Source organism: Diabrotica undecimpunctata, chromosome 6 (genome assembly GCF_040954645.1).
Source record: "Diabrotica undecimpunctata isolate CICGRU chromosome 6, icDiaUnde3, whole genome shotgun sequence".
In the NCBI taxonomy this organism is placed as follows: domain Eukaryota; kingdom Metazoa; phylum Arthropoda; class Insecta; order Coleoptera; family Chrysomelidae; genus Diabrotica; species Diabrotica undecimpunctata.
The window spans coordinates 91,860,801-91,887,911 of record NC_092808.1 but is presented as its reverse complement, the minus strand read 5'-3'; the positions used below and the strand labels follow the sequence as shown (position 1 = coordinate 91,887,911).

Here is a 27,111-nt window from a genome sequence, read left to right as displayed (position 1 = left end):
TGTTTATATAAATTTTTAGCGTAAAATGTACCGTTCTCTTAGAAACAACGCTTGAAGCGACCGTAGATTTTGCATGTCAGTTACGCGCACGATATCAATGTTCAATAAAATTTGTATCAGCTCGACGGTAAAAATTGATATCTTTTGATTCAAGTGACCTATTAACAAAAATCAAGATGCGTTTTAAAGGTAAAGAGTTCAGCTTTCAGAGCTAACCTAACCTTTAAAACCTACAGCATAAAATTTTAGTTTCGAGTTTTAGCAACAAATGTGAGGCATATAAAATATGCTTAAACAACGCTGAATTTAAACTTTTACACAACAAACGATCTAAAACATTTAAAACTTTTTTTTTAATTAGACTAGTACGTTTTTAAAAAGAACAAAACTTCTTCAATGAACTACACCCAAAACCGTCTTCTTAAATGCATATCCCGCGACGTGTGATCGTTTGTAATGTAAAACATTAACTTCTGCGTTTTTTATTCATATTTAAAATGCCTCGTATTTGTTAACACAACTCAAAATTGAAATTTCATGTCATAAGTTTTAAAGATTAATCCCTGAAAATGAAAATTTTGCTACAACTAGTCAATGAAAGTAATCATTTTTCTTGATCTCACGAGAATCGTAAAAAATTGCAAAAATCGCGCCACGTTAATTCATTTAACACCTTTATAAAAACTAAGTTTATTCTTGGCAAAATATAAAAAATTCATACGAAAGCTGTACTCTTTGCCTTTAAAACGTATCTTGATTTTTGTCCATAGGACATTTGGATCAAAAGATGTCGAATTTTTACCGTCGAGCTGATACAAATTTTATTGAACATTGACGACTGGACTATAAAAATTAGTTAAATTGTTTTTATTTTTGTTGCAATGTATTGTAAGTTACATTACTGTATTAAAATTTCATTATTATAGCGTTTATTATTTTTTCGTTTATTATTTCGTTAATTTATTTGGGATAAAATATATATAAAAATAATTAATAATCGTTTCAAACGATCATTTAAATATATAAAAATATTGAAAATATTCACCTGCTTGCCAAACCTGTTCCCCACCAGCCATAAGCATAGCTCTAATTTTAATAAAAGTATCCCTAATGGTTTCCTTCACAGAATGAGCTTGGGCTTGGGACATTCTTCTTAAATTTCTAACTTCAGCTCTCAGATCTTTCGCCTTTTTCTGAAGACCTCTCAATTGATTGTACATTTCCGGTGTAAGTTGTAGATCTCTGTATATTCTGCTATCGTAGCTTGGAGATAAGGATGTAGATTTTCCCGGAGGTGCTGGCTTCAATCTGTCTCGTTCTAAAAATAATTATTTTTAATGTTTTGTTTGTTAAACGAGAAGTCAAACTAGTAAAGATTAATTAATAAAAATATTTGATTTTAATTTTATTGTACAATTGTGTTTCAGATTAGCAAATAGTGATATATAACAATACCACAGAAATGATTGGCATAATAAACTACCAACCACTATTAAATATTTTATTAATATTCGTTATTTAAAAAGAACTTTGAGTATTTGTAATAATGTAATTTTTACATAATGACTTAAATAGAAAACAGTGCCAAATATATCTTTTTTTCTTTCTACGTATTTTTCCTATCAGATTAGATTAAGAGAGGTGGCCTTTCGGCCTATTCCACTGCGACCTTTTCAGATCTATTGTGGTCCTCTAGTCCTAGATAACATTCTCTAGCCTGACCCTTTTTATAAAGTCTAGTAGCTTCGAGACTGTACCTTCCATGTAGCTATTTGCCGGTGGATTTTCTTCTCCCAATGCAAAGAACCGCACATTTGCCAGACTGTCACACTGACATAAAATGTGCTCTGCTGTTTCTTTTTCGAGGTGACAGAATCTGCACAGGTCATCATCTGATAATCCCATCAGCTTCAAGTGCCTATTCAGCTTACAGTGCCCTGTTAGAAGACCTACTATGACCTTGACTGTTTTCCTGTCTTTGCTTATTAGGTCTGGCGTAAATTTTGGCGAATGTTCTGTAATGAACTGTTTCGCCTGTCTTTGTTCTGGTGAATTCCTCCACCATTCCAGAGATTTACGAGCTACCCACTTCCTTGTAGCCGTTCTTGTTACTGATTTAGCAACTCCGCAGAAGGGTTCCGGTCCAATGAATGGCAATGATGAGCCTTGTTTGGCCATTTCATCCGCTTTTTCATTGCCCTTATGACCCTCGTGCCCCGCTACCCAGGCTACCGTAACCTTGCTACGGTCTCCTAGTGTACTTAGGGCACACACGCAATCCCATACTAGCTTAAAATTGACCTCTACAGAATTGAGTGCCTTAAGCGCTGCCTGACTATCTGTGAAGATGGCAACTGAACAGAACGTTCTTTCCTGCCTTTCTATTTCTTCCACGCAGTGATGGATTGCAGTTATTTCCGCCTGGAAAACTGTCACATCCTTAGATAGACTTACCGGGAAATCTATCCCTTGATTTGTCCCTACTATGCCGGCTCCCACACCCTCCGATGTTTTTGAGCCATCCGTGTACCAGGTAGCAGCAGCTTGTATGGGTACACCTTTATTCCAGTCTTCCCTGCCTGGTATCTTAATTGTAAACTTATTGTTGAAGCTATATCTCGTAGGAGTTGTTTTTAAGGCCCCCGTAATACACAAGCATGCTAGCCTTTGTGTATTAACTAGCAGCCTTATTGCTCCCACTTGCTGCGTCTTTGTGCACCACGTCACCGAGCCATAGGTTATCATGGGTCTAATAACCCTTGTATATAACCATAGAGTCATTTTGGGGTTAAGTCCCCAATTCTTACCGCACATTCTTCTACATCTGCCCAAGGACATAGTAGCTTTCTGTGTGGTTTTTAGAATGTGAGTATTCCATGTAAGCCTATGATCAAAATATACCCCAAGGTATTTTGTTTCTTTGGCAAATTAAATCTCTGTTCTTCCCATCACCGGTGGTTTTAGGCCTTGTAGTGCTGTTTTTTTGGTGAAGTTGACAATTTGTGTTTTCTGAGCATTGACTATCAGTCTCTCTTGTTTACACCAGTCGTCAACTATATTTAGGGCTGCTTGCATTCTCTCAGACACTACCTGAGCAAACCTGCCACTGACAACGACTGCTCGTTTTTCCTATCACTACAGGATCAATTGCGCGATCAATTGTCATTGTTAGCTACAATACGCATTAGTTCTTCAACACGATAAGATTTTTTCTGCCTTCTTGATAACGGACTACCTAAGCTCTGACGTCACAATGGGCGGGATTTTAAAAACCATTCCAAACATTTCTAATTTGTGTATTTGTTCCATAAGAAGTTGGAAATATTTTATATATATTATTAGTTTTTTGAATTGTTTGAAGAATAAATGAATATCAAAGTATTAAGATATTTACTATGAATATTCATATTTCAAGGTTATGTTATTGTTTGATTAAAACTTTAAATATTGTTTACTGTATTTCAAGGTATTTTATTGTTGTTTTTATTAAGGTTATTTCAAAATTAATCAATAAATCATTGAATTAAAATAAAGTTAAAAAATATTTAAATTAATGTTCTTTTTAAGTGCTAGTGATTGTATCCCCTAAAAGACTAAATCTCTTCGTTTTCTTGTAGTTTAAATAATAGTTATTAGTAGTTTTGTTGTCATTACTGAAAAATTCAGTTATACTGGATATATTCAATACATATTTACTAGCCATTATATGCCCAGATCTAAGAAAATTATAAACTCAAAAACTATTACAACATTCAAAAAACATTGTTTTAAGCACTCATTATGGCAATTTGATAAAAAGGTTTCTACATAATGTTATATTCCAACTTAAACTATGAGAAAACGAATATCTTTAGCCTTTTACACAATAAAATCACTGGCAAGGAAAAAAGAATAAATCATTAATTTAAATATTTTTCAATTATGTAAATAAATTCAATGATTTATTGATTTATTTTGAACTACTCCTGATAAAAACAAAATTTAAATACCTTGAAACAGTACAGTAAAAAAATAATTAAAGTTTTAATCAAACAAACACATAACCTTCAAAACATGAACATTAAGAGTAAATCTCTTAATAATTTGATATTCGTACCTCACAAATTTACAAACAACAAATAATACCGACCGTATAGAATGAATGTTTGTAATCTAAAGTCCTTATTTACCATTCAAACAATTAAAAAAACCAATATTTCCAACTTCTTATGGGACAAATACACACAAAAAAGGTTTGTTTGGAAAGGTTTTCTAAGCCCCGTCCATTGTGACATCAGACTTAGGTAGTCCATAGAATAATAGGATTTGTTTTAGTTTTATCTTTATATTCTTGTTCTTTTCGTGCCTAGCTCTCATTTAGAGATGATTTTCACTCCCATGTCTCTACTGATAATTTAACTTGTTCATTTTGCAACTCCCACTATTCTTCTTTGTTCCGTCCTAAAAATGTGCTTATTCTAGTCTTTTTCTTGTTAGTTCCAATTATTACTTAGTCATACATATAGTATTTCCGGCTACTCTACAAAGTAGTTTCATTTCTTTTATTTCCAGTATTTTTTTGGTTTTTAATAATTCTTGTCTAGTTTTTGCATTATAAGTGATGATCTTCTAAATTTTTGATTTCGCATAAACGATCATGTTTTATTTCGCGTTTGTATCGTTTGGATATCCTGCTTCCCACTATTCTTATTGTTTATTGTGGTGCTTCTACATGAACCTAATGTTTGTATAACTAAATGTATCTATTGATTTTGTATATATATATCATGTCCTTAATCTTGGCTAACTGTATTAAAATTTTAGCCAATATCTTGGATAAAAATGACACTTTTATGAGTCATTCCAGATTATTTTTATTATACATATGCGTGGTCGGTATAGCATAAAGTATGTTTATTATAGAGAAATGTAAGACTTCTTCTTCTGGTAATTCCTTCTCCTATCCGAGGTTGATTAACGTCATAGCCGAGCGTATTTTATTTACAGCTGCTCTGAAGAGGTCTATTGGGCTGCAGTTGTTCTTACCTTTAATCTTTCTTTGTATGATAGCATATATATGAAATATCTCAGCATTTCATATATATGTGTCATCCCTAGTAATGTGGCGCAGATATTCCAGTTTTCCCACTTTAAGTATTTTAATGATTTTATACTCTTTCGGTCAAATTGTCCTAGCACTTCGGCATTAGTAACTCTTTAAAACCACAGTATTTTGAGCATCCGTCTATAGGACCACATCTCAAATGCTTTTAACATCTTTATTTGTTCTATTTCCAATGTAACGTAACGTTTTAATGCTCTTATTTTCAATTTTAGATTAAGATCACGATTAGTAAGAATCATTTGCATCTTTACAAAAGCTTGCCTTGGATATTTCCAAAGCTTGTCTTAGAAGAAATATTTAATGGATAGATAGCCCGATAGTCGGCCGTAAAGAATGTAGGCTAATATTTTGTAGGTCACGTTTAGGAGAGGCTAATTGTTCTGTAGTTATCACAAATTGTTTGATCTTCTTTCTCATGAATAGCTACAACTGTACCTACGGTCCAGTCTTCTAGTATATTTACCTGCTTCCAAATCAGTTCTATTGGTCTACTTATACAACAGGTCAGATTTTTTCGCCATGTTTTTAGAGGCTCAGAACGAATGCCGTTTGCTCCAGGATCTTTCTTTTCTTTCAATTTTTGTATTGCTTTGTATCCCCCTTTCTTTTGTCTTCCAGGCCTTTGTGCTGGATTTCTTTTTCCTGCTACCTCATCTTACTTCTTAAATTAAGTCTTTGCTCAAAATTGTCTGCCTATCTTTCTAATATCTTGTTCTTATCATCAATAATCTCTCCTGTTATATTTCTAACTATTGATAATCTAGGTTTGAATTCCTTTATATTCTGTTTAACCTTCTTATAGAAGTTTCGTGTTTCCATTTGTGTGTTCGCTGCTCTAGTTCTTTTAGTTGGTTTTCTTTTCTCTTTAGTTCTTTTATTTAATCTGTTTACTAAATATTGTAGTGTATCTAAGCTCTTAGCTTAAATAACAAAGCCATCTGTAAACCTTATGCTTTCCTGCTACCTCATCTTACTTCTTAAATTAAGTCTTTTCTCAAAATTATCTGCCTATCTTTCTACTATCTTATCCTTATCACCAATAATCTCTCCTGTTATATTTCTAACTATTGATAATCTAACTTTAAATTCCTTTATGTTCTATTTAACCTTCTTATAGAAGTTTCGTGTTTCCATTTCTGTGTTCGCTGCTCTAGTTCTTTTAGTTGGTTTTCTTTTCTCTTTAGTTCTTTTATTTAATCTGTTTACTAAATATTGTAGTGTATCTAAGCTCTTAGCTTAAATAACAAAGCCATCTGTAAACCTTATGCTGCTTAAGATTTTTTTCGTTTATTGCTGCACCGTACTCTTGCTCCAACAATGCCTGTCCTCAAATGCCTCTCTTAATGTGTATGTTTTCTGCTCATAATTGTTAATTTTGATGGCCGCAATTTGTTTTTAATACAGATTAATTATAATACGTATGTTTTGACTGTCTATATGCTTTTCTCTTAACAGCTCCACCAGTTTCTGATGTCTTATTATATCAATTTACAAAACTCTTTCACTGAATTTAAGTAAACTGTAATTATGTTACTATATCCTATTTAGACAAGTTCATTACATTTGGATCATTTTTAAGTTATTTGGTCGTTTTTTACGAACATAAAAATAATAATATTAATTGGCCAATCTGATTTCTTATATGTCTTAACTAAGCCATGTATTTTCATCCTTTTTTACGTTTGCTCTCGATCTTTCACTTGATTATAAGTTAACAAAACGTGGATAGATAATATGAATGTCTCATTACATCATTATTTCTGGTAAGAAAATTCTATTTTCGGTAGTCGGAAATACGGTAATCTCTATTTTTTATATATCCGATTGATACTTAATACTAAATTAAATTGCCAGCAATTTAATTGTCAAAGATTTGATCATATGTTTTCAACTTAAGATCCTGTTTTAATATTATTTAAATATCATTTTGAATTTTATATTTTCTTTTAAATTTATATCCAATGTTACTTTTTTATACTAGTTACATTCAACACCATCACCTTTTAATCCAGTAGATTGCGAGCCCTAAGAACTATATCACGGGACAAACTTCAGATAGTTGATAGTTTATTTTTTTTAGTCATGTGTTTTAATGTATATGAAATATGGGAATACGGGCTTGGCGGAGGAAAGCGATGGATAGGGACGACTGGAGAGAAATTATTGAGGAGGCCAGGACCCACGCAGGTTATAAATCCAGAGTGATGATGATGATGTTTTAATGTATTACTATGTAATTAGTTAATTACTAATAAATAGGTTCAATCAGCAACATACAACAAAATATACTTACTCTAACAGAACTAATTAATAATAAATAATATTTATTTTGTTGTCAACTAAACATTGGGACATAGAAATAATATTTATTTTTAAAATGAAGTAGTATCGCATTTGACAGATTTTTCTCAGTTTTCTGATTCCATTTCGCAGTAACTTGCCTCAGAGTACTTCTTCGACCTTTTTTGCAAACTTTTACTAATATTCTCCATTTCCTATGAGAAACTAGTTTTGAAGACCCGGGCTTTTACCTTTTTTTATCTCAAATACTTCATGTTTTCTCATATTGCTTAATTATCTTTTACACTTTAGATTTAGGGATATTAAAGTAATCCTACACTTCAAGGATTGTTTGCTTGCGGCAATCATTTTTAATCACTAACTCACGAATTTGGGAATTTGTAGAGATACTAGGCACCACTGTATTAAAATATTACAGTGATTGACTCAATTTGACAAAAAATTAATTGTAGAATATAGTTTGACGTTTGTTAGAGTGTCCGAATGCATTATTTTCGCAGCCTAATTGTTTTATCTTGTGTAATTTTTATGGCAACCTTAAAATTGTCATAAATGTAGCATTATTATCATAATTATTAAAAATAATAATTAAGTCAAACTCCTGAATTTGTTATATATTTCAATGCAAGAAGTATGAAAATAAAAAAATGATATGTGCAAACAATAACTTTATTATTGAACTTACGAAAACTGCTATTGCATTATTTGGAAGACGCATTAAAAAAACAATACGCAATAGAAACAGAGTTTCCTAAATATTCATCATTGGAACTAACGCAAAAAAGACGTTATGAACAGAGAAATCATCAATTACAACATGAATTTCTTAATTATTCAGTATTAGGTATTACCACTCCTACTCCTGATTACACTTTCCAATCGATTTCGCATGGATCGGATGACTTTTCTAATAAATTCTTGAGCCATTTCTTCCCATTCATCATTAAGCGCAGCTCTTAATTCTATTATGCTGCTTGGTGCATGATTTCTGTCCTGGTCCCTTCGTTTAAGCTCATCCCAAACATTCTCTATTGGATTTATGTCCGGGCTTAACGCAGGCCAATTTATTGTAGGTATGCCGATCTCAGATAGATAGGTGGTGGTGACTCGTGCGATATGGCATCGTGCATTAAAATAAAGGCATCACCAATAAATCCCGCGTATGAAACTACATGTTCCTCCAAAATGTCTATGATGTTACGATGTGCCGGTAAACCTCCTCCACGTCCTCCACCAGGCACGAAAATCAACTCGGTTTTCCCATCCATAGAACTGCCTGCTCAAAACATACAAGAACTGCCTTCATGACACAATTTCTCGTATACAAAATTGAGTAAATCGCTCTCCTGGCCTTCCATAGACTCGACGCCTCTTGTCGTTGCCATGTAGGCAGATCCTACTTTCATCGGAGAATAATACCTGACTCCATTGATAGTCGTCCCAATCCAGATGTTCGCGAGCAAATTCTAATCGCCTTTGCTGCAGTTAGCTTGGGACCCATAGCTGACCTTTTTGGTGTCAGTTAGTCTCTCTCTGACTATCCAAATGCTGGTCATCACACCTTGGACCTATCGAAGCTCTTCTTTGAGTTTAGCATCACTCAAATGTCGATTTCTCAGGGATTTCGATACAAGAAATCGATCATCTCTCTCCGTTGTTATTCGTTTACGGCCTCCTCCTTGTCGACGTATATAATCAGCAGTATCTTGGTACCGACGATACACTCGGGACATAGCAGATTGTTAAATTTAGTCGATTTGCCACGGCCCTCTGGCTCAGGCCTTCTCTCAATAATTCTACTGCTTGAGTTGCGTTGACGGACGTGGTATCCATTTGTAATGCAGTTGCGAACTTAAGTGACTGATGTATTAGTGGGTTGCTATGGAAATTGATGCGTTCGATGTTAACCGAACGGGTTAAGTCGGTGCATGTCGATTTCAATGAGTCAAATTCTGATCCCCTCTCTACGTGTTGCATTATTTATTTGTAATGCGTCATCCAATTCACCAAAAAACAAAATTTTTTTAAAACTCAATAATGAGGTTAATGATTGTACACTAAATATTTTTAAATTTACACTTTTTAGATTGAAACAGGAGACGTACTTTCGCAAAATAATTTTGAGTCGATTATTTTGCACTCAAGTGTAGTTTATATGTAGTAGTTGTTAGGGGTCGTATATTCGACACTCTAAATAGTAATACAATTTTCTAGGGTCATGTTGGTTATTATTTTATTTCATAGCGACTTTCTTTTGAATTATAAATTTACCTATTTATAATACTGTTAACTCAAACCATTTGCGTGACAATAAAAGTAACATCAAATATTATACCAAAACACACAACACATTTTCAAACATAGTTTAATAGTAAAAAAGCCGTTGGAATATTTCATATACACTTACTTATATTATCTGAAAGGTTTAAAAAAATTAAAATGAAACCTATTTTATCTTACCCTGAGATGAAGTCCTTGGTAAAGTTGATGATTTTATTGCGGGTTTTGCCGGCTTAGTATCCGCTGAACAAAGCAAAATACAAATTTGTTAGTTAAAACACAACATGCATAAAAAGGAAGCGGTTTATACAAACTTTCATTTCAAAAATAAAATTTTCAGCTAGTTGTAGTATGTTAAAATATTTCGTTTTGTTTTTAATAACCACGTTATTATATTGTTAAAATTTATATATTCGAGCTAAAGCAAAAGACGCTCTTCATTTTAGAAACAATGTCTAATCTATTTTACTAGATATACCTCGAAAACATAAAAATAAAATACGATATACCTGAATTAAACATTTAAAATAAAATAAAGAAAAACGAAAAAATCAAAGCAAAACTGAAGGGAACTAATGTGAAGAGATTAGATATACCAAATAGATTATAATATATTCGAAAACATAATTGTGTTGCTCAAAAGACTGATTTTTTACACAATTCTATAAATTATTTAATCGACAATCATTCATATGCCATAATATTATTTAAAAAAAATCATCGTAAGTTGGAAAGTTGGAGGTAAGTTGAGGAAAACCTTATCTAATCGTTATAGTAATACTTTTATGGTTAGTTATATTGTGTCGGGACTTCTAGAAGCCTGATATAATATGTATAATCAACCAGTTATTATCACAGGATTATCAGCATAATGATTTTAGCTAATCTTATTCTTGTTCTTATTGATTTAAACAGCTTATTACGTCCATGCCAGGGTCTCAAATTAGCACCCATTTTTCTACAAGCTTTGATTTGATTGCGTTTGACATCCTATTCAGAAGTGACCCAAATATTTGAGGCTTTTTCGTTTTATAGTAGGCACTTAAATAGTAAACATTTCCAGTTATTTTCTTGTTCGGCGTGTCACTTCCATATATGCCTTTCTATCGATCTAATCTTTAGTGTCCGTAAAGTAGCCCTAGCAATTTCGATTTTATTTTTATTCTCTAGTTTTCTGTTTCTTTTACTCTTTGGTTTCCTGTTTCTTTTCGTCCTGTTACTAAACATCGTTTTGACTGGACCTCTATTTATAGAAATAGTTGTGGGTTATATTGTAACCTTGGATACCAAATTGGTCATGAATCATGACCAATTTGGTACCCAACCAGAACATCAGTATTGGTGGAAAAGAAATAGAACTCGTAGATAGATATAAATACCTGGGACATGAAATTATGATTGGCAGGGATAACCAGACTCATGAACTGAAGAGAAGAATCGGCCTTGGGTGGGCAGCATTTGGAAAACTGAGAGAAACTTTTAAAAGTGAGCTGCCCACATGCCTAAAGAGAAAGGTATTTGATCAGTGCGTCCTCCCAGTCTTGACGTATGGAGCAGAAACACTTACCTTAACAAAAGCAGCAGCTACCAAACTGAGAGTCACGCAGAGAAGAATGGAGCGGTCCATGTTAAGAATAACTCTACGAGACAGAATAACCAACGAAGACATCAGGAGAAGAACCGGAGTGACTGACATCATCGAGAAGATAGCCAGACTAAAATGGAGATGGGCAGGACACATAGCCAGAATGACAGATGAGCGATGGACAAAGAGGTTATTGGAATGGAGGCCAAGGGAAGACAAGCGAAGCGTCGGTCGACCACCTACAAGATGGACTGGCGATTTAAGAAGACTCAATAAAAACTGGATGAGAGCGGCGCAAGATAGACGGGGTTGGAAACATAAGGAAGAGGCCTATGTTCAGCAGTGGACTCTTGAGGCTGGATGATGATGATGATATTGTAACCTTACAGAAGGGTTGTCCTGATATTGACTTTTATGGTAAAAATAAAAGTATTTTATTGTAAGCATTATTTACATTGTAGCATTTTTGTTCACCCGGTATATCGTGGGATCCGAAAAAAATCCTTAATCTTTTTGAGTTTCTGAGATTGATAATCTTAACATCTTGGAGTCTGTCTATAATAAAGAAAACAAACAACAATTTATGCCTGTTTTTGTTTGTAATGAATTGCGTTCGTCGGAAAACTTGAATAGAAGGACTGGCGGACGTCATGAGGGCGGTTATAGAGGAAGGAAGTCCTAGACATCCCGGTAGGCGATCGTAGCGGTACGATGTAGTAAGTCTGTGCTTCTCAATGGGGATCCAGTACCATATTTTTTGGATTAGTCCATCCAAGGTTGGAAAATATTTTTGGAGATTAAATGTACCTTTGAAAGTAGTGTAATCTGGTGACAGTATGTAGTCAATGAAATAGAAAGTACGAGAGATCTGAGTTGCATTATGCCAATGAAAAGTGTTTTAAGTTGCATTTTATGGGTTTTTGGGGATAGAAGGACAAAGTGTAAGTTATAATATTTTTTTGTTTCGCTTTTTTTTTTCTAATAAAATAAATTAATGGAAGATGAAATTTTCTATAGAGACATTTGGTCAAGCCAATTTTTTTAACTAATCATACTTAATTTTATTTTGAAATAAAAAATCACGTGTTCACGTGAATAATCACGTGTTCATTTAAGAAATATATCAATGACACGATATTTTTGACGTCAATAAATAAGTAAATAAATTATACCAAAATATAGTCAGCGTGAAAAATAAAAAGACTGGTTTGAGAGTTTTACATAAAAGTTAAAAACTACTAAATTATTAAGGGTATTCAGTCCATTCATTTTTCTACGCAATCGCCATTGAAACTTATACGGTCGTCATTTTGAAATAGCCCAACCCTCGTTACATGGAATAACGACTTAAAGGATATACTTATGAAATGTGAAAGAAACGAAAGAGGTTACAGATTCAGTTTCCTTTTACTTATAAAAACTCTATCATAAACACCCGATTCAAGCACCACATATACAGACTCTTAAAACCTTTAAAAAAATAAACAATTCAAATCATCACAAGAAATCTTTGTCAAATTGGTGTAATCATAGAAAGCGAAAAAACTGTTTTTTTAAACCAATTAAAACTTAAAAAGTTAAGGCCGCCGAAGCAGGTGGCGCCTCTGTATGCTAACCACTGTAGTGGTGAAGTTTTAGGAGACATTCGTTGGACTTTCCAAGTTTAAATTTTGTTCTGAAGCTATTTTCTTGTAGCGTGTTAAAGAAATTACTATTTAAATGGGAATAAGCCACAATTAAAGGTTAAAATAAGTTTATTGACGTTTCAATTTCCACTTCAGAAATCGTTCTCAAAATACAAACATTAGAAAATTAATTTTTAAATTAATTAATCAATTAATTAATCAATACATAAACATTAGTAAATTGATTAATTAATTTAGTATATTAATTTACTAATATTTGTATTTTGAGAACGATTTCCGAAGTGGAAATTGAAACGTCAATAAACTTACTTTAACCTTTAATTGTGGCTTATTCCCATTTAAATAGTAATGAGTTTGGATTTGTATCAACCCAAGTATCTAATGAGGTTGAGATAGGCCGAAACGAGGTTTCCTAGGGAAATCAGCATGAAAATTAAATTTCTTTTGTAAAAATGTGCTGCATGTGCATGTGCATAAAACAGCATGTGCTGCGACGATATATATATATATATATATATATATATATATATATATATATATATATATATATATATATTTATATGTATATATATATATATATATATATATTTATATGTATATATATATGTATATATATATATATATATATTTATATGTATATATATATATATATATATATATATATATATATTTATATGTATATATATATATATATATATATATATATATATATATATATGATAATCCATAAAAATCAGAAAGGAAAACTAAATACCTTCGAGAAAACCCTGAAAAATAGACTCAGAATAATAAACTGGAATCCAAGAGAGAACAGAAGAGGAGTGTGCAGATCGCAGAAGGTGTCTCTGCTGAGTAGTCATCAATAGAAAAAAGTCGAAGAGGCTTATGTATAGGAGTGGACAAACAGGGACTGAAAAAAAAAATGCAATAAAAAAAGGTATGTAAGGAAATTGAAAGCCTTGGTCAAAACCATTAGCCAAGAGACCTGTTTCGAAAAATACTATACATACCAAGAGACTCTAGAGTTCAAGAGAACCAAACGAGTTACTTAAATATTGTGGAGCAGTAATGACAGAGCAATTAACAGCATTAATTAATAAATGTGGTGTGTGTCTACACCGTATTCCAGTGTTTTCTCTGAGACAAATTCTAGAGAAAACACTGGAATACGGTGTAGACACGCACCACATATTTATAGACTACAAGGCAGCCTACGACTCTGTAAATAGAAGAGAATTGTTTAGAGCAATGATAGACCTAGGAGTACCAAATCAGTTGGAAAGTCTAACTAAACTAACCCTTGAAAAAGTTGAATGCAAAGTATGAATCCAGGGGGAACTCTCTGAACCTTTTAAAACAAATAACGGGCTACGTCAGGGAGACCCACTCCCCTGTATACTATTCAATCTAGCTCTGGAAAAAGTAATACGTACGTCACAAATCACAACTACCAGTTCAATATATAACAAATCTGTGCAAATCCTAGCATATGCTGATGATATTAATGTTGTTGGGAGAACGGAAAACGCAGCACGAGAGGCGTACGTAGCACTAAAGGAAGCGGCTACTAAAATAAATGAAAATAGGTACGCAACCACAAATACTACGGCCACTTGTTATAGAAAATGACGTCATCGAAGCAGTTAACGAATTTGTATACCTGGGAATGCTCGTCAATACTGAAAATGACACTAGCGCAGAGATAAACCGCAGAATTTGCACGGCTAATAGATGCTATTTTGGGCTTAATCTCCTTTTTAAATCTACGGTTATATCAAGAAATACAAAAGTAAAACTCTACAAAACAATAATACGCCCAGTCCTAACATATGGTTCAGAAACCTGGACTTTAACAAAAAGCAATGAAAACATGTTAGGATGTTTCGAAAGAAAAATACTAAGGCGAATCTATGGAGCGGTAAATGAAAATGGTGTCTGGAGAAGACGATACAACTTCGAACTCTATAGAATATACCAGGAACCAGATATCGTAAAACACATAAAGATAGGACGTCTGAGGTGGGTAGGCCATGTAATGCGGATGGAACAAACCGACCTAGCTAAAAAAACGCTCCTTGATAGACCTATTGGTCAAAGAAGAAGAGGAAGACCCAGAACAAGATTCCTAGATAACATCGATGAAGACATGAGAAATATGGAAATACGTGCTTGGCGGAGGAAGGCGATGGATAGGGACGACTGGAGAAAATTTCTTGGGGAGGCTAGGACCCACACTGGGTTGGAAAGCCAAAATGATGAATTAATAAAATTATAAAACACAATAAAATACCAGAAGAATGGAGAACGAGTAAACTAATTCTACTATTCAAAAAAGGAGATAAAAAACAGCCACAAAACTACAGAGATATAAACTTGTTAAATACTACGCTAAAACTTACAACTAAAATTTTACAAGTGCTAATAAATCAGAGGATAAAATTAGCAGGTGAACAACAGGGTTTTCGTAGTGAAAGATCGTATACAGATGCAATATTCGTTATAAAGCAAATTACTGAGAAATCACCAGAGTATAATAGACCAGATTTCTGTATCTGATTGACCTAAAGAAAGCGTTTGACAGAGTAAGACTCAAAGATGTAATCCATCTTCTGTATAATAGAGACGTTCTCCTAAATACGTATTATAAAAACTATCGATAACATCTACCAAAACAACAAAATGGAAGTCAGAATAGATGGACAACTTACAGAACCTATAGAAAGAGGCAGCGGAATAAGACAAGGGGATTCTTTGGGTCCATGCTCTTCAATTTGATCATGGATGAAATCATCAAAACCGATAACAAAGAAAGAGGATACAGAATGGGAAACAAAGAAATCAAAATACTCTGTTACCCAGACGACGCAATATTGATAACCCAAGATGAAGATAGTCTATAAAGACTGGTCCACAGATTTAACATAAGAGCAAAAGAATTTAATATGACTATTTCATCTCAGAAAACTAAAATAATAGTAGTCAGCAAAGAACCAACCAGATATAAAATAGAAATTAAAAATAGAAATTAAATATAATTACACTATCTAGCTATGGAGACCTGGACAAAGAAGTGAGGGATCAAGCACAAAAAGCAAGTAGACTGGCATGATCCCTTAATAACACTATATGGCAAAACAGACGCATTGACACTGAGATGAAGTCAAGAATTTATAAAGCCAGTATAAGATCAATAATGACATACGCCTCAAAAGCAAGACCCGACACAGCCACAACGCAAAGGCTACTGGAAACGACAAAGATAAGAGTACTGAGAAGAATTACACGAAATACGCTGAGAGATCGAAAGAAAAGTGAAGATATTAGAAAAAAATGTAACGTACAGTGTATAAATGAATGACTACAAAATAGAAAAAAGCAATGGAATAACCACATAAGCAGAATGGAAGAGACCCGTGTCGTCAAAATAGCAAAAGATAAGTCACTAATCGTCAGAAGAAGTATCGGACGATCGCGCAAAAGATGGAGTGACAATATTTCATAGAGGTATTAATCCGCCAATGAACAAGCAGAATTGCTTATAAAGAGGAAGAAGAAAAAAAAGAAGAGACTTAAAAGGAAAAACTTGCTTTGTTGAAGACCACACGGAAACTCGGGAATAAACAGAAGATATAGACATGGAGATCACACCGTTATCCACCAGAACCGTGATCAAATAGGAGAAGAATCTGATACTCGATAGTGAAGTAAGTAGGGTGGTCAATAAACTTAACAAGGAACCAGGTTCAGATATAATAACAGCGGATATCAATGATAAAGGTTATACAAGAAATCATATTAAAATTGCTTGGCCTCTTCTGTCATCAAATATGGTATTTCAAAAAATGGCACACTGACTGGAGATAATCTAAAATCACAATCTCTCTCTTTCTCTCGCTCTCTCTATCTATATATCTATCTTTAGTCCTGACTAAGTCTTGTTAGGACTGAATAATATTGTCCGTCTTTAAAGATTTCTTTCTCTGATCATTTCTTTTAACTTATGCATATGTATTTTCCATATTCCTGCAATTTGGTCGATCCATCTTGTTGGGAATGCTCCTCATGATCTTCGGTCTGCTACCTTTCCTTCGACAATGTCTTTCCGTGTTTTCTGTATCTGCCCTCATAACATTTTTAGAGTTCGTGAAATTTGATAGTCTTTCCATATTTTGGTCATCTTTACTAAGGTGTTTGCAAATAATGATCCCAGATATAAGTATGAGCTGACAATCTGAAACCGTTGATGATGATACATCCATCCATGACCATGATCTTTGTCTTTGATATGTTTAACTGCAGACCAAATATTTGACTTTTGTTTTCAACCAGTCAATTGTATGAGATCAATTAACTCTTCTTGACTATTTGAAAGAAGGGCTGTGTCATTTGCAAAACGTAGGTTGTTTATTTTTCGTCCATTTCTTGAAATGCTATTTTTCCATATTTCAAGTGCTCTTCTCATAATATGCTCCTCATATATATTAAATAATTGTGGAGACAGTATATTGTTCTGGACACATAATTCGTTTCTGAGTATGTCAACCACTTTAACTGTTTCCGTAGTAAGTTTGTATAGTTTATCTACAAGCAAAATTAAGTGTGATACGTCTTTGAGTATCTGCCATAAGGGTTGCCATTTGACCCTATCGAACCATTTGCAATAATCTATAAAACAAAAGTATAGAAAAGTATAGTGGGATATTGAATTCCGTAGATTTTTACTAGTATTTTTCTTATATTCGAAAGTTGTTCTTTAGTACCTTTTTGAAATGTAGTTTGCTCTTGAAATGTATCTCTTTATAGGAAAGTTTTTAAAAGCAATAACTTTCAAAACGTGGTTATTATTTTATTTTTATGCTTATTTCTTAAGTAAGTAAATAACAATCAAAATACAAAATTCAAAAATATAAAACATATATGCACCATCCAGAATTTTTGACTTTTTTGTCAGTTTTTCTCTTTTCTCTGTTAATTTAAAAATTAAATATATAACTAGCATTGTATGTTTATTAGCTAAACTCGCAACAACTAGCTACAACAAAGTGATAAATTAAGTATAAAATAATGAGCGAACCACCACTTAGAAAAGTGGTCTGACGTTTAGTAGTTTAGTTTTTTGCAAACCTAAACAAAATATTTAAATAATGACGAATGTCATTTCATCGAAACGTTTTGAAGCTTTATTCCTATTAAAAGAAAAACGACTTTTAAATGGATAAACACTAAGAAATATATGAAAACCTAGTCTTCCATCCCTAAAACTGACACGCCTAATTCTTAAAAATAGATAAAAAATAATTTTTCCTCTAGACTACAGAATTTTGCAACCCAATATCTAGAGATCTCTTTAGATCAATGTCGATTTAATAAAATATTCTGTTCTAAAATATAACAACGTACTATAATTTAGACGTGAATACCATTAGAAAAAAATTAAAAATCCGATAAAATACGTAATTATAATTATAAAATTGGGACTAGTTTATTTTATGTTTTGGTCAAGAGATTTTGTTTTATATTATATTTAAAAAGAAACCTTTATTTTGAAAACTGCCTCGTTCTTGGAGATCGATAACCTTGTGTAGTTAAAAAGTTAAAGAAATAATTACGAAGAAAACGTAAGACTTTAAAAAATCTCTTACACCGAAATTACACACACACACACACACACACACACACACACACACACACACACACACACACACACACACACACACACACACACACACACACACACACACACACAAGAAATAACACTCAACCCAGACTGCAAGATCGTACCTAGTACACATCTAAAACTGCAGAACGGTCGGGTTCACGAATATTCGGTTATGGTGGGAATTTAGACATTTCTATTCCACTAGGAGAATAAACCTCTGTATTTCAGTCAAAGATTTTTGCCATTTTGCAGAGTTTAACCGAAATTAACACGAAGGCTTTCAAATAAAAGCGGACCAATAATGCCTTCAAAGCCAAGCAGCCATGAAGGCATTTATAAGCCCTAAGTGGACTTTATAGACTAGTGAGGAAATGATGAGAAGAACTCGATATACTGGTGAAACATAAGTGTCATATTGTGGTATGGGTTTCAGGTCACTAGGCAGTATACGACAAAGCAAGATCTGACGCACTTCTCAGAAGAGCATCAGCTACAAAATACTTCGGTTCAGACTTGATCATGTGAGTGCCAAATAGTCCGAGACCTGAAAAACATCTGGATCCGAGGGTAATATAACTCCCACTGGGAAAATTTACCCAATTTATGGCAAAATGAATATTGGACGAACATGTGCAAATAGGACTAAAGTACTTTTTAAAACAAGCAAAAATCAGCTCAGAGTGATTATAGTCTTCCTTACGCCAGTCAATGGACACCTGCATACATAGGGACTATTTTATCCAGACTTAAACTGCAGTCTCTATAGCCGAGAGCCTAAAACAATCAATCATATCTTGCATCATTGCGAGGCTGTCGATAGTAGGCCGCAAATATTTTGTAAAGATTAACAAGTAACTCAAAAAATATATGACATCCATTCACTACACCTGTATAAGCTGGCACATAATTCCAAAATCCTGGAATAGGTATCTCAGAAGTCAAAAATAACGCAAAACAACCTCATCACACGACGGAATAATATCGTATAGTGAGGGGTGTAGAGTGCTTGGTGGTTGGAGAGAACTGATTCTGCAGCAATAGACCATAGAACTATAGTCTTGGGTCATATAAAAATGAAGAAAGAAGGGCTACTAACCATTCTAATTTAAATATATTATTGGTAAACATAGAACGAGCTGCACAAACTAGTGGTGTTAAAATCAATCAGACCAAAACAAAATATACGCAGGTAAGTAAAAACGCAGAAATAAGGCAGCCACATAATATAACAATAGGAGAATACAACATAGAGGGGGTAAAAAACTTTATATACTTGGGATCCCTAGTCACGTCTGATAATAACGTTACGGAGGAAGTGAAGAGGCGAATATTTATTGCAAATAAATGTTACCATGGCTTAATTAGACACCTAAGATCAGATAACGTCGCAAGAAAGACAAAATGCCAAATATATAAAACCCTAATAAGACCGGTACTCACATATGGCTCAGAAACCTGGACACTCACTAAAAGAGAGGAAACGTTGTTAGCCACCTTCGAAAGAAAAATCTTGTGACACATATATAAGGGCACAAAAGAAAACGGAATATGGAGAAGACGATACAACTCTGAACTATACAAACTATACCAGGATCCGGATATTATAACATTCATTAAAATAGGACGGCTGCGTTGGATAGGACATGTAGAAAGAATGGAAGAAGGCGAAATACCAAACAAAATATTTAAACAGATGCCAGTAGAAAAAAGAACAAGAGGAAGACCGAAACTGAGATACTTAGAACAAATAGAAAATGATATAACAACCTTAAAAATAAAAAACTGGAGAAAAAAGCACGAAACAGATCAGAATGGAGAAGAAACCTGGAACAGGCCAAGACCCAAAAAGGGTTGTCGAGCCAGTGATGATGATGATGATTGGTAAACATAAAAATACATTTTATTTTATATCGTTCTTAGAAAAAATGTAATTTTCATTAATTTCAAAAAATTTTTCATGCCAAAATTGTGCATGCAAAAACGTATATTTGATTAAATCAATTTAAATATTTACATATAAGAGTAAATAAATATGTTTTAGTAGTTACTGCTTTGTTACAATTCGGGATGAGCATTTTGTTTATTTGAAAAACTTACCTGCATGTTGCGGACTGTGCTGTTTCGGAGAATTCATATCTGGGGGCTCATCACTGAACGAAACAGATTTCTCAAACGACACTGATTTATCTAAAAATTAGATATATTAAATTTTGTATTTATTATACTATTTCTAATAGCTGAGATAGTCTTCAGATATCTTTATAGATTTTTTCAGAGAGATAGTAAGATAGCCTCTAGATATGGAAATGCTGTTTAGACTGTCAGGTTGCACTATTTTCTTTGAAAGCTTAAGCTTGAATGCACAAGCACTAATAAATATGTTGTACCTGTAGCTCAACAATTCTTAAAAAATATATTACAGCGCTTAAGCGTTCAAAAAAAAATAGCAAACAATATGTAAAAAGAACACGTTAGCCAACCGTTACAGAAATTTTCATGCCGACATGCATAATGTAATTATCTATTTATTTTGTATGTATTTTTAATATTTTTTTAATATTTAAATTAGTAGTAATTTTATTTATTATATTTTATTCTTTAATTGATAATATGTTTAAATTATATATCAATGTATATGTTAACTATATTTTTTAATGCAATACATATTTATATTTTACATATGTTTTTATTATTTTAGATTCTCCTTAGCATTAGTCTCCTATCTTTAGAATTTTTATTTAGAATATGGCATTAATAATAATAATAGACATTGGTGTATTAACAATAAAAGGTACAACAAAATAAGATGTAAAGCGAGGCGATAAAATATCCAAAATTGTTTAATAACACGAATACATATTCAGGGTTAATCACTTAAAAGACCCCAATGTCTGTCATTTGTGAACCCCTTCCCTACCAATACCACAAATGTTTAATTTTGGATAGGCAATACAATACGTGCTGTATATCATTAGTCAGATATTTCGCTTGAAAATTTAGACACCCATGATTTTTTTTATATTAACGCTATTGCAAAAAAAGTATAAATTTTTTAAAACTGTTAAAGTTGAGACCATCTATCTATCGTCCGTCGGCAAATTCAAACAAAAATATAACTTCCAGACCATCTTTTACCACCTTTAGTCCAGACAAAATAATATATGTATTTAATATACACACAACGCAAAAGTCTAAGGATATTTTAATAATTTGACAATACCAATGACAGAAATTTCATGACAATATAAATTTGCTTGTACTATAATTGTTGATACATCCACTCACTTCTTATCAAAAAAAAAATTGTAAAACTGATAGTAATACGTGTTTTAGAATGTTTTTATAAGGGACAAAAAAATCGACATTTTTATGTATTTTTTATTTTTAATTTTAGTCACTTTATACCATTCGTGCTTAATAGGTGAGTTAAATATATTGTCTTTTTACCATGCAACAACAACATTTAACGTTAAACGAGATGAATAGAGCCGTGAGCCTTCTTCAAGCTGGTATGCGACAAACTCAAGTTGCTGACCAGCTGGGTGTCTCCCGAAGCGTCGTAAGTTCTTTATGGCGTCGGTTTAGAGACACTGGGAGTCCAGCCGAGCAACATCTAGGACGTAGTCGCTCTACAACCGTCGCTCAAGACCGATATTTAATTTTAAATGCCAGAAGGCAGCCAACAATCACAGCACCCGAGCTGGTTAATGAATTACAGCTTGCACATAATGTAACAATTAGCAGCAGTACTGTGAGGAATCGTCTCCATGAAGCCAATCTTCGTAGTCGGCGACCACTGAGATGTCCACCTCTATCTAGAGGCAATCGCGCTGCAAGATTAACCTAGTGTCAAGAGTTTTAGAATTAGACTGACAATGAGTGGGCCACAATTTTATTTAGTGACAAGTCTAGATATGGATTTCATCCAGATTGTCGTCGGACAAGAGTTTGGAGACGACCAGGAAATGGAAAACATCTTCAAGAAGTGCATGCGTACAGAGGTGGTATATTAATGGTATGGCGCGGAATCATAATTGACGGAAGAACTGACCTCATTTTAATACGTGGCTTTCTCAAAAGTCAGCAGTATTTGGAAACTATTCTTGAACCTGTTGTGCGCCCGTTTGCTGCTGCTGTTGGAGAAAATTTTTTACTTTATGCATGATAACGCTCGACCACATATTGCACATATTGTAAGAAACTGGTTGGATAACGAGGGTATTGGTGTATTGCCGTGGCCAGCACAGTCACTGGACTTGAATCCCATTGAGTATGTATGGGACATGCTCCAACGAAGAATTACTCCACATATGGGCAATATCTACAATGAGTTTCAATTAAAAGAGCTTCTGAGAGAACAATGGACACAACTACCTCAAGCAGACATTAACAATGTGATTCGGAGCATGAACAGTAAATTAGAGCTATGATAAACCAACGTGATGGCCATACTTTATTTTAAGTTTATATTTCGTATTTTTGACATTTTATGGTGGTATGTGAAACATGGGTGATCTGCAATATATTTTTTTTTGCTCCAATTTTCTGTTTTTTTTTGCAATTTATGGTTTTTGACATATTAAACAACAATTTAAACTACAAATTTTGTATTACTTTTTTTAAGTTGATTACAGATAAACAAGATACGTCTATTTATAAAAATATCCCTAGACTTTTGCGTTGTGTGTATTTTTCACTACCAAAAATTTGATGCTTTAACCAAATAATGCTTCAAATATAATGTGTAGAATAATTTTGAATTACGTTGCTAATGAACTTGCTTTTTTGTCCTTAAAAGAAGAAAAAAGTTTCAATATTTCGTCTAAATATAATCGTCTAACAATTTTAACTGTACCCCAAGTATTAATTTTCAAGTTTTAAACTGATTGATGTACGATGAGTAATCCGGTTGTAAAAATACCGGCATGTGCCTTATCTAAGGGACTGGACTTGCAAATTTTTAGTTTAGTTGTATCTTTGCAACTAGCTTGTTTATACATATATGTGCATTGTCCATTGCTTTAATTTTGAGTTGTGTTGAAATTTTGTTGTGAGTAGTTATAATACCTGTAGTATTTTTTTGTTGTTTGTTTTTTTGAAACTGTCTATTTGTGTATAAAGAAAATGTTTAGACCATGGGAAAAATCATCTAGAGTTTTTCGTGCATGGGAGCAAGAGAACCCAACTAGTAGTAGAGAAAGTGTAGTAGTCAACAATCTTTTAAGTCTAAGTGGTACAAAAAACAATGACACTGAGACTGTAACTGTAGAAAAGTGTTTAGGACTTCCGAAGAAAAGGATTGTTTTGAATGAACAATCTAAGAAAATTTGTATGAACGTTTAAAAAAATGAAGTTAAATGTGTCGATAGCAATTAAAGTAAATTGTATACTCACGCTTAACGACTAGATGTCTCTAGTAGCATACTCTGGTAATTATTTTTTCTATAATTGCCGAGTAGTCGGTGCGTTTTGGTTTAGTTTGAGTTTTCTTACAAGCTCTCTCTGATGACGGGAAGACCCAGAAACACGTGTCAGGGAGTGGTAATAGGCTCAAATTAAATCGAAACGCAACCATTTTCGTATATGTTTAAAAAAATCTTCAAAATGATCCTGAAAATAGCTATAAAGGCAGTATTATAAGAAAAGCGGCCTTTCTAACAGGAATCTAACAGGAAAAGAGAAAAAAAGATCGGATACTGGAAAATCTAAACAAATTAATATCGTGACTGCTAAATGTTTAAGGAATTTGGTTTACGAGGAATACAAAAAAAAAATGTAATACCAGCAATTGATATTATATATACCAAGCTTGTTGAGATGGGAAGAAGCTGCCAAAAAAACCACTTTACGTAGACGGCTGAAAATACTTGGGTTCAAATACAAAATCGTTGATAAACGGGTAGCTATTATGGAAAGTAAGAGGATAGTACACTTTGCGAAAAAAAAAAAAATAGAAAAATGTAGTGTAGATTATCATTAGAATATGAATTCTACTATATTCGAAAAGTGGTTTAAAAATACACTACTTCCCAATATAACACTGGGCAGTGTGGCAGTTATGGACAATGCTAGCTACCACTCAAGGCTTCTCAAAAAAATTACTTACAGTTCGTCTTTAAAACAGGAACTAAAAGATTTCCTTTCAGATAATGATTTGTATTTTGAAGACAACTATAATAAGAAACAGTTACTTGAAGTGCTTCGTACTAAAACTTATAAGAAACAATATATACTGGACACTACTGCAATACAACATGGCCATAATGTTTTGAGGTTACCACTTTATTTTTGCATATTCAATCCTATTGAACTTATTTGGGGACAAGTAAAAAAACGGATTCGGAGGAAAAATAGTTTTCCAAAATTTGACGCGAAAGTGGTCGATTTAATTCGATATGAACTATCAGAGATTACAAGTGCCGACTGGAAAAAAGCAGTAAACCATGTAGTGAAAATAGAAAATGAGTACAAAATACTAGGACAATTATTTTCAAACAATAGACAACTTATTATTATTAATCTGGTGGACAGTGACGATGATGAGAGCTTGTCTGCAGGAGAAATATTTTAGACAAGGTACGCTTATATGATGATTATTTCAGTTAAAACAACTCAGTTTTTCATTATAAATTGCTAATTTTATTTAAAGCAATATTTTCTTAAATGTAAAAAACTTTTCCATAGTTTCGTCGATGTACGTCATCGTTAAACGCTAATAGGGCTTTTTAACACTTGTCATATGTCGTATAATTTTAATATATCTAAGTCATACGTTATTGGTATATAGTCTATACCAATAACTATACATACCAAAGACGTATGACGTAGATATATTAAAATTGTATCACATATAATAAGTGCCTGAAACAAATCAGGAGCGTTGAAAAGCCCTACAGAAGATGCCGTTGTATCACCTAGTATTTTTTCCGACAGGGTGTAGAGTGATAATTTTTTTTACATTTCACTTTTAACCATTTAAAAAACAAAGAAATAAAACGTTTTGTTTGTTCTTCCAAAATCAGATTTTCTGCTCTTTGACTATACTATACACATTACACATTGTTATTTTATGATTTAATACTTGAACCAAAAAATTTGTGTCGGTGAAACAACCAATATCGCGATACGTCCCTGGACATCGGTTAATCGAATTTCATAACATACAAATATTATCTGTTTGAATTTGCAGACGGAAGAAATATCGATGGGCCTGACTTTACACCTCTTAAAAACTAAACGTAACGACTATGTTTTGCGAGTCTTAATTTCAATTTTTTCCTGCTGTCAAAAACTACATGAAAACGAAATGGCAGAAAAACATTAATAGGAAACTTTATTAAATGTAACGTAAATATTTCTGTGGCTAGAAGGCAAAAGGGGATAACTCTCATTTGGAAGTTTTTCAGTACACACATGTTTAGTTCATATGGTCTTTTTGTTACCTTATAGACGTAATATTAGTAACGTTTGTATATTTCTAGATCCGACTTACATTCTGTTAGATATATTTAAGTCTTTTCTCTAAAATTAATATCTATGTGTTCAATATTTTGATAAATTAAAAAAAATATTTTAGGATATTTACTATTTTTAATTATTTCAAGAAAGCATAAGGAGATAAGTCAAGTTATAGTTGAAATGGACATAAAATCATCTTGGTAAAGTTTATTATCAGTTATTTCTACTTACAACGGGCAAACACAATAAAGCAAAGAAAATATTTTGTTCTGGATATAGCATTGACAGAACAAGAAATAAAACGTAAATTTTTTTAAAAAGTTTATTAAACATGGAGGTTTCGACAGCAATCTGATGATACGTTTACAAATTAACAATTGATCAAGATGCTATTTAGAAAGAGAATCAAAGGAGCATTCTAAATACAAAATAAAAACATATCTTCTATTTAATACGAACAGAATAGCTTTCGCAGAAAGAAAAAAAAATGTTGATGAACACAAATATTTTTCGGAAGCTGTTTCTTTAAAATAATAAATTACACAAATATATGTTTTAGAATATTTTATTAAAAATTGTCATCACTAAAATAATTCTCTATGTCTGGATCTGTGTCAGCAGTATTATCCAGATCTTGTGAATTTCGTGGGATTTAGGCAAGTCCACGATAAAATTTTTTTGCACTCTCATCAAATAACTCAATAAGGTCTAAAAGATCGCTTACTTTTTTTGTAATCTTTATTGTCGTTATTTAAACACCTTGATACAAGCCCTTAATTCTTTCGCGAATGGAGGAATAATAATTGTTATTTCGAGTTGCCATCGTAGTGAACGTTCCTTGATAAAATTTGCGTGTGCTCTCTTTACAATGTGGACTGTACTGACAAGAAACTGATACGAATATGATTTGTGTGGACACGGCATTCTTGCAAAAAGGAATAACTTTGTATATCCTAGCAATATTTTCATATATATTTCTTCTATCACATTCCGGCAAAAGGGGATATCTTGATTTAATGCCTTTTACTAGCACACATTTCGAATAATTCTTAAGTTAACATGACTTAAATCGTTTTGC

General features: G+C 32.9%; 1 protein-coding gene across 1 annotated transcript in view; it reads right to left on the bottom strand.

Moving 5' to 3' along the window:
• Positions 1-27,111, bottom strand: part of LOC140443550 (coiled-coil domain-containing protein AGAP005037) — a 1,206,743-nt gene that overhangs the window by 82,671 nt on the left and 1,096,961 nt on the right. Inside the window, exons 15-17 of the mRNA XM_072534868.1 lie at positions 20,673-20,762; positions 9,866-9,928; positions 1,046-1,318 (exon numbers count right to left, since the gene is read on the bottom strand). Coding sequence (XP_072390969.1) covers positions 1,046-1,318; positions 9,866-9,928; positions 20,673-20,762 — 426 coding nt within the window. The remainder of the gene's footprint in view (positions 1-1,045; positions 1,319-9,865; positions 9,929-20,672; positions 20,763-27,111) is intronic.